General features: G+C 33.1%; 1 protein-coding gene across 3 annotated transcripts in view; it reads left to right on the top strand.

Moving 5' to 3' along the window:
• LOC108720290 (glutathione S-transferase 1-1) overlaps positions 1–6,337 on the top strand; it is a 28,924-nt gene extending 22,587 nt beyond the window's left edge. Inside the window, exons 1-6 of one of the 3 annotated variants that reach the window (XM_018444194.1) lie at positions 3,827–3,988; positions 4,660–4,900; positions 5,166–5,224; positions 5,290–5,431; positions 5,700–5,861; positions 5,947–6,337. In XM_018444194.1, the coding sequence (XP_018299696.1) occupies positions 4,760–4,900; positions 5,166–5,224; positions 5,290–5,431; positions 5,700–5,861; positions 5,947–6,102 (660 nt within the window). In that variant the 5' untranslated portion in view covers positions 3,827–3,988; positions 4,660–4,759 and the 3' untranslated portion in view covers positions 6,103–6,337. Of the gene's footprint in view, positions 1–3,826; positions 3,989–4,659; positions 4,901–5,165; positions 5,225–5,289; positions 5,432–5,699; positions 5,868–5,946 lie in introns of those variants that run through there. The other 2 variants (XM_018444192.1, XM_018444193.1) reach the window with 2 other exon arrangements.
• The last annotated feature ends 3,704 nt before the right edge of the window (positions 6,338–10,041 follow it).

Genomic DNA, 10,041 nt, shown 5'->3' with positions numbered 1-10,041 from the left:
CTCTCTCTCTCTCTCTCTCTCTCTCTCTCTCTCTCTCTCTCTCTCTCTCTCTGGCCCTCCTTCTTTTGCCTTTGTATAAAATACAAAAAATTGTATTAATAAATTTTGAAATAATGAAGATGACGAAACTAATATAACTAAACTCTCATATAACAAATATAGAATTTATTATTTAAAAATATAGAATCTCATATATAATAAACATCGAATTTATTTCTATCAATTCCAAATGTCAATTTATTTCCATTAATAGACACCACTCAATTTAATGTGATAAAAATATATTTAATATTTTACTCAAAAGTAGCAAAAAGAACGATTAGATTAGACCAGATGGTCCATATTTGGTCCATTAATAATGGACCTGCAGAATAATGAAAGATAACTACATACGCAGCTGATAAATCAAATATAAGCACACCGTGCCAGCATTAGTGACGATTATACAAAAGGGAAAAGCGTTTCTACTAGTTTGACATAATACTCACCTAGGCCATGATTCCAGCATGGGGAATCGCGTCCCGTAACAACCGACTCCCCTGGCGGTATAGCGAGAAAGCGAACGAGAACTAACATTGGGGGTTGGGAGCAGTTCGTAACTCCTTGGAACTCGTTGGAACTGGTAACATCTTTGCTACTTCTCGAGTGACAACAGCGGAACGGGTTGAAAAGGCATAAAGTGACGTTCCCCGTCGCGTACGCATCGCCCAGCACACGTCTTCGCAGTCTGACGCTTTGATCTTTTACGTGCAGCGACGCCATCGGGCATCGAGGGATGTGCTCTCCCACAACTGAACGGACGTTCGAACGTCCTTTTGCTACTTTGGACGTGGTGTCTTTGACTTCGTTGACCAAAAGGTCACGTCAAGAGGAAGAAAGATGGCATGAATGAATCGTATTTCTTCGCTCGTGAAATCAAATTTACTTTCGACAAGACGGTGCGCTTACATCGTTCGGAGCAACGTTATAATTACTCGTCGTTATAAGCTTCGTCGAAAGCAAATTAAATCGTTGGTGAGCGCGTCGAATCGGCGCGCGGTAAACGAGAATTTCATCCCTTTGGACCTTTGTCGAACGTGCACGGTACAACTAATATAATATCGACGTCGAAACGCCTGTTAATCCATCGGCAGCAATAATTTTTGGCTTAATTGTTCGATCATCTTCGATGAACTCGAAATGTGATATTTATGGGCACGTATAATATTGGCAGCGAGCCGTGCCAAGTTCCCCATTATTCGTTCATAAGGGGATAATTCAGATAAACATACACGCGCGATGCTCGATGCATCAAGCGTTTTAGTGTCGCGCGGCAATAATTATCGTGCGTTTCTCCAGCGCTCATTTAATATTTCAGGCATGGCGTGAACAAAAGTGTCGGATTTCCCCGGATGCGCGGCGGGATATCATATTGACCGGATGCGAAACAAGCGTACGACATTGAGATCACAGCTCTCGTGTACATTGATAATCCCAATAAAACATACTGTCGGGTATCCGATCCATTCGAGTGTATGTATCGACACGCGGTGCATTTTACGCGCATTATGCTCTCATTATTAAAACATATTACCGGCGTCCGCCGCGCGGCAACTCAACGAGCCTAGAATGCGAACGTAACGCCGATAGGGTTGATAGATCACGCATTTCCCTGACGTCCCGTCGATGAGCCGAGCACGGGGTGCGCGGCTATTTCATTTTCCATCTCAGTGGATTTGCCGGAGCTAATCGATAATCGCACCACAGACACGCCCGACGCTCGCTGCGATAACAGCCAAGCGAATGGCGAACCAACTTCGCTCATCGCGACCATTCCGCAACGTTATCAACAGTCGGCACCCTTGGCCCTTACCTCTGCAACGAAATAATAATTTTTTTGAGGGCAATGAATATTATGCGAATTTAAAATTCTACGCGAGATCTCGTTTGCGTATAAAAGTGCGAAAGATTTTTTGATTGAATCTATTATAATTCTAGTTGATAACCAAAATTCTGATTGATCAGAATTTCCTGATCCATCCATTTTCAACCAGAAATTTTTCTTAGTGTACCACTTTTTTCCAGGCATTTTCTGTCATCTGGCGATTTATCAATATTCACGTATCAAATCCCGTTGAAATTAATTTACTTTAAATAATTTCTAGTTTATTTTAATTGATTTCTCATATTACTTTAAATTTGGAAGTGAAATTCGATCTACGACGAGCTTATGTTTTTTAAGCATTCCTAGACAACATGCATATCTAAAAGATATTTAAAAGACACTATAAAAACGTCTTCTAGACATTCTAGACAGTATTGTCTGGATAAATATAAAATTCCTTCAGTAATGACTTGATCAAGTTCCATCTAGTTCTATCGACTGCAGAAGACACCTCTGTACTGGTACCGTCAGCTGGTTACATCCGGTTACCAGGAATACAGTTGATCGTGCGTCCATGTAACGTCCGATCGAATCCATGCTCTCCGTTTTCTTTCGTGTTGGTCAATAGAGCGTCGTGTCCGTCGCAAATTGCTGCCGGAACTAAACCGAGGTAATTAGCAGTGGTCTGCGAATACGCGTTATTGAATTGGCACGCGACGACACTGCGACGTCGTTCCGATCTTCCCATTCATCCAAGCGTGCATTTCCAAAGCTAATTAAAATTATATCGCGCCGCATAGCGCGAACGTCACATTAGCGTAACGGGGGTTCATTCTAAAAAATGAGGTCGACGACCAGCGTCTTATCACGATGACGGTAATAACGGAAGAAATTTATTGAGACGAATGGCACGGCGCAAACAAAATCGTGAGAACTACGGGAATACGTCGTTAACGCGACGCGTCGTAAAAGCGCCGGCCACGTTGCACCGAAATCACCACTTTCGTGCCGGAGAATTAAGGAACCCACCTAACAGTCAACGTAACGCCCGACATAATTGTCGATCAACGTAACGGCTTGCCGTACCCGAGTACAATCTTGGATAGCAGAAGTTATTCACGGACTGCTCGCAGAAATATATTTTATCGAGAATTTATCTCGGGAACATACAGTGAATGCAAAAAATATTCAGTATTGAAGAAGCATTCTTTTAAAAATCTTATTTTTTAAAATAAACGCTAATTAGTAATTTATTAATAAAGAATAAGATCATGTATATTTTTCAAAATTACTTTATCATAAAGATTTATAATAATTAAAATTTATTATCTTAAAAATAAGCGAAAATGAAAAATTGTGTTATTTAGACTCACAAAAAATGTTTATACAATCAAGAAATTTAGCTTGTAGCATCAGAAAGTGTAAAAAATTGCTAAGTATAGTATTTATTTTCTACAAATAAGGCTTTTTTCTAATTTCATCTGTATAAATACTTTTTGCACTCACTGTACTCGTATGCAACTAAAAACAAATGCCTTGATTAATTCTTTATAAAATATTTTATAGACAAGGGGATGAAGGTTGTACGTGTGAAATATATCAAAATATACGTTTGACGTATGAAATTTTAACTCCTTTCAAAACAAAACATCTAGCCAATCGTTCTACTTTTGAATAAAATATCGAATAAAATTCAAATAGAAGAATACATCTTTCAACATGTTTTCCGCTGCTCCATTTACTGTATATTTCGCCAGTATAGTAAAGTTCCATTTACTGGGCAAGTTCTTTTCTGTTTTTATTAACCGATCGATCGACCTTACCGGGAACTTTCGATCGTAACGGATAATGTCAACGTTGGAGTTTCGCGGTTTTGTTTGGCGGTAGGTTATTGCTATGGTAACTTTGCGCCTCGTTTGTGCGCGCGCATTTTCTTCACTTTTGTACACGTCGCGAATAGTTCTTACAATGAGCTATTACCATTACAAGAGACGATAAGCGACATATTTCCGGTATAAACATACATCGCCCCAATGAACGATAAGCTAATTAATTAAGCTGATGTCTAACAGTTGCAAGTATCATCGATTCGTATCAATTGGTCGAGTTTGAGCGGGGTCACAGGTAAGGGTCACATTTGAAAGCCATTTAAACGACGCATTAATTAGCGGAATTACTGCATTAACGGTAATTGGAATGGAGCGATTGCTACGCTCTCGCGAGATGTACCTATTCACGTTATTTGCGTACCACAAATATCCCTTTGCACTATTAACGCTTAATTTTATACTCCGAATTAATAAATAACGTTTATAATAAACTTGCTCCTTTATGACAGAAAATTTAATTAGCCTCACCTTCTCCTAACGTCTTATTTTACACCCAGCTTCATTATCATTTCAACGCTTTAATAATTTTGTTTTTGGTACTTCAACTATTATAGATTTATTAATTATTAGAGAGAGACTTATCTTTTTCTTACTTACAATGTTCTTATCTGTAATAAATTGCATTCATTTGTATCAAATATTATGCGTATACATGTCTTGTGCAGAAATGATAGGAAAAGTTACCTGTAAAGATATCTCATCCTACTTTAAAACTAGACACGATGAAAATTCGTACGCAGCGACGGGGGTGCATTCAAGAATTCAGAGTACATCATTTTATTCCTGTTACTGAATGTTAAACAAGGATAAAATGACACCTGGATACATCCGAGTGAAGTTTCTGAACGCAGCTCTGATGTAGTTCTAAAATCTACAAATTTGAAAAGTTTTTCTCTTTGATTAAAGTTGCAGTATAAAAATCTGGAACGGGAGAGAGCGAAAGAAACGTGAGGGAAAGACGTGAAAAAACAACAAAAATAACAGATAAGCGAAGAGAAGCAGCGAGATGCCGATTAATTGTTATTACTTCCCAATAAGTCCACCCAGTCGCACTATTATATTACTCGCAAAAGCACTAGGCATTCACTTTAACCTCAAGATCGTAAACCTTCCAATGGGGGAGCATTTAAAGCCGGAATTTTTACAGGTATTTTTTAGTTTATATCGTTCTCGTTTTTATAAAAGATTTAGTATCTCTTAAGGTGACTCTACATGGTTAATAATATTGAATGAGTAATATTGACAGTATAATATTTTTAGTCTTTTTACAACCTTACACGATTAGTATTATTAACAATATTTCACTTTAGTTTTACGTACAATATTTATTGCACTGTGATATATTGTGACATGGATCCTAATAAAACGATACCGATGCTTGAGAATCAAATTTTAATTTAGTTTTATTTTAGATTAATCCGCAACACACAATACCAGTCATCGACGACAACGGTTTTATCTTGTGGGAAAGGTATGTGATGAATTTATATTCTAATCTATAATCAAGCACTTATTTCGCAATTTGTGTCATTACAGTCGTGCTATTATGGCTTATTTAGTGAGCAAATACGCGAGAAATGACTCTCTTTATCCGAAAGATACGAAAGAAAGGGCAAAAGTCGATCAAATGATGTACTTCGATGGTGGCACTCTCTTTCCCAATGTATTTAAATGTTATGTACGTATTGATTTTTATTCTAAAATTTTATTAATTAATACTACAAAATTGAATTTACAATATTTATCCTTAATGAAATTGATTTTTCTTGCGAATTTTTATTCAGTTGCATTCAATAAATTTATCTTTTTTACATTATTTAATTATGATTAAAAAAATATCATCTGTTTTTTTGAACTTTTCGGAATTATACAATTGGCACAATTCATTCTTTTTGTTATTTTATTTGTTGACGCGAGATACAATGGATAAAATCGTCATCGTTTAGATACCATTCTGTCGAGGTCAAGCGGATTCAGTTAATGAAGCAAATGTAGCTCAAGTAGAGAGATCGTTTGAAGTGCTCAACACTTTTCTCGATGGCAAAGAATTTGCGACCGGTGATAATCTGACCATCGCCGATTTCACTATCAGTACAACTATTTGTTTAGTACTGGTAAGTTTATCTTTGCGAAGGATGACTTTATATCGATTAATCGTATCCAAATAAACCGAAGTCGATTTTTTAATTGCAGTGTTTTGACTTCGACATCAGCCGTTACGATAACGTTGCCGCGTATTACGAGCGTTGCAAGGAAAGCCTGGAGAGATTTGGGTTCGAGGAGGTGCACGCTATGGGTGTTAAAGCGTTTACCGAGATGTACCACGCGAACCTGCAAGAATCTAGTTAACTTGAATATGGATATTTGTGCACGCCTAAAGCGAAGGATCGATAGTAACTCGTTTACCTGAGATCGAGATTAGACATGGAATCTCATTATTATACCTTATAGAATTTAAAATTCACTTTTTACCTTCGCGTTCCTCGGCATTTCAACAGCTCTGTTATAATAAAGCAGATAATATAAGTGCTCTCAAAGCGTTGTTGTTATTGCATACTTAGCTTACCTAGCAGATCTTTTGCCTAGAGCTAGACGTATTATATTTTGTGATATTTATAGTTCTTTCTCTGTATATGATAAAGCAAAAAACTAAAATAAAATGTGTTAAATATATATAAAATGATTGATAAAAATATACATCCAAAGAAATTAATTCATAATTAATTTTGTAACTAAAAATGACTTATGTCTTTTATCTTCCTGAACACTTCAACACTTCAACTCTCATTAGTTTTATAGCCACACTTCCCCTAGATGGTATTCACGATGAAATTTATAAAGCTAACAAGAATCAATATTCATCCTGCGAACATTGAAAGAATATAATGGCAACGTCGAGCCGCGAATTATATAAAGTCAATGGTACCGCATATCTTGCTTTGTCATCATTACACTTCATTTTCTTAATTACAGCGTGACGTCCAGTCATGCGAAGCATAAAAGTTTTCACATGCATAAAACGTATTATTCTTCTTTAGCGTGTTGGGACTAAATAGATAACAATCAATGAAACTAGATAAAAGCCTAATACGATCGTGATGAATGTCTAAGAGTCAAGCTTTAAAGCGGAAAAAATAATATTTTGTATTAATTTTAAGTCTGTTAAGAATTGAATAGACGTTAACGTATTGTGAAAACAAGCTAGTACAGACATATTAGTGGCTATAGATGACAATAAAAGAGCAAGCATTAGAAAAAGATGACGAATCGATAAATGAGGAAAAGAATAAGTCTCTCTATTCAAACCTAAGTTTTTTCCATTACCTCTTCACACGAGCAAGAGAAAAACGAACAGGTCATACTTACAGATCGTCGCGCAATATTTAAATTTTATATAGTTTACTTGTATTTTTTATAAAAATAATCTTTCAATTTTATTCTTAAAAATAATTATTGAAATGGAAAATAATACTATGCAAAATATGTCGCTAAATTTTTTATTCTAATTTAATTACAAAAATAGAGAAATGTAAAAGTAGAGATCACAAATTAGATAGTTTATATTTTGATTAATTTGAAACTGACCATTTTAACTATATATTAGATAAATAATATTTTTGAAATTACGAACCATTAAAAAAGAGAAGATTTTATGCGATTCAAGTTTCAAAGATAAATATAAATAACATAACGTTCATGTTTATATCGGAAATATATATATTTAATGTATATAATTGTTGAATTCTATTTTAATAATAATAATTGAGAGAATTGTATAATTAAAGAATTATTATATACACTTTATACATAGTAGTGTCAAAAAAATCATAAATAGTATGTAACATACAACAATAAAAACATTGTAGATACTGTTACACATCACTGGAAAATTTAATGGACATGCTTATGCAGGTAAATGTGTTTACTTCCAACGATACATAATTAAAATGGTCAGTTTCAAATTAATTAAAATATAAACTATCTAATTTTTGAACTCTTATTTCACATGTAATTAGAATAAAAAATTTAGCAATGTTTTTTTACATTGTATTATTTTTTATTTCAATCATCATTTTTTATTTCCCAACATTTAAAATTTAGTGATTATTTTTATTAATTATTCTTATTATTATTTTAAAAATAGTTGGATTATTTTTTTACTTTAACAACATAATCATAACATTATCGTAATGGCAATATAAAACGTTTTTTATTAAAAACTATATTAAAGTATCTTATCGTTTGTGATAAAGTATCTTATCGTTAGTACATATGTGATATAATCTCATTTATCTATTATATATTTAACATGCCTTTAAAATCAATAAGATGGGGGAGAGAGAGTTCATTTTACTAGAATTCGATGATTTAAAAAGGATTGAGTAAATCAGCTTTTGGTACAAATCATTTTCAATATTAATCGATCGGTTTAAAATTTTTTTTTTGTTGTAATGTAAATGAAATATCTTATGTACAAACAAGAAAATTTATAAAATATACATACATATTACGTTAAAAAGAAATAATAACTTATATATAAAAAGTTACATTTCGTACAGTATTATTTTTGTAATACTGCTATATATATAAAATGTAATTATATAAGCACTGCATTAGTATAGCGATGATATGTAAACTGTAAAGTACAATTTTAATATAAATATTTTATATCATGAAATAAGTTCTTTCTTCATTTATTTTATATTCAATTATTTTGCGCTTTGTATATTACTTGATTTCTTTGACGGTTTTAGATATTCTCGTAGACTAATGTACGTATCTTGCGTGTAGTCGTTTATTTCCGCTGATACTGCCTGATATTGAGTATAAACATGTATGGTTGCCTCTGCTGTATTATTACAAACAATTATGTAACAACCGATGAATAAGCAGTGTATGACGATAACGAAATGGGAATGCATTTTAGTCAGATGGAATCCAATCCATTCTAAGACGGCAAAAAGCTGTTGTCGCATTTGTCGATACATATCAAAGCAATTTCACCTTTTCTCATTGATAATCAGATATTTATAATTTATTAAATCTATAAAAGATATTACGTGTTTGTTGAAGTAATATATGTAGTTATTATATTATTTGATTATTATAATTTATAGGGCATAAACATTGTTGTTTTATTATATATAGTAATACTTTATATATATATTTATATTTTTATATATTATATATATAACTAATCTTTTGTAATTATTATAATAGTTTCAAATTTAATACACACAATTTATTATTAGATATATGTATATTATAATAATATTATGTATGTACATACAGTATATTTTTGAAATATATATTAATTAACAGATAACTATACGAAAAAACTTTTCAAGAAATAAACTATATCTTTTTGACTTGCAGTGGCGAACTTAAGAACACGCACACATATTTTATGTTACGAGAATCATGGCAGTTAAAATCCACTTAACTTTAACTGGTGCTTAGAAGAATGATCTATACAAGGTGATTCTAGGCTTTTTCTTATAAAAAAAAATTAGAAAAGAAATAGGCTTCCTAGAAATTTTATTCTTTTGCATCTATGCACCTACAAAATATAAATATATTTTTTAAATAAAAATATATTTCCGTCGCATAAATCTCAATTCTTCACAATGTATTTCATATGCAATAGAAAACTAACACATAGCAAAGTTATATATGATATACATATATATGTATAATAATTTTAATGCTGTTATGTGAGAAAAAACTTTTAACAAATGAATCTGATTCGCTCTTATGCGATCGACCTTATTAAGTTAATCGCTTTATGTTAGTTAGTTTCGCAGAGAATTAATTTGCTTTGTAGAAAATTTCCAAGTATAATTGTGTTAAAAGTTTAAACATGCGGCCGAACCACAACTAGCTAATAATTCGATAGAGCTACTTATGTGATAATGCTTCTCGCGTTCTTCCGGAGAAGTCGTTAGACGGTCAACCGCGAACGATTAAAATCGTCCATCCGTTTTTTATTAAAATGATCCTCTTGAATTCAGAGCAAATGTTAATTCGAAATTAGTTTTTGTATTTATTATTACATATTATATCTTAACGTCATGTGCGCCTACATATTTGCATGGGAATACAATGTTAATTCTGTGTAGTTCTATTATAGAAAAGAGTGTGCCACAGTTTCGCAACGATTACTTACGTAGCAATCGATCACTTAGTCATTTGTCGCTGACTGTAGTTGGCATCGAAATAATCGAAACATCTTTTGTTTTGTAAACTTACACAGAATCACACCTAATTTGTATATATCTTCCGCAGATA

The sequence above is a fragment of the Mycetomoellerius zeteki genome, unplaced genomic scaffold, assembly GCF_001594055.1.
Source record: "Mycetomoellerius zeteki isolate Tzet28-1 unplaced genomic scaffold, Tzet1.0 scaffold149, whole genome shotgun sequence".
Lineage (NCBI taxonomy): Eukaryota > Metazoa > Arthropoda > Insecta > Hymenoptera > Formicidae > Mycetomoellerius > Mycetomoellerius zeteki.
This window is presented reverse-complemented; position numbering and strand designations above follow the sequence as displayed.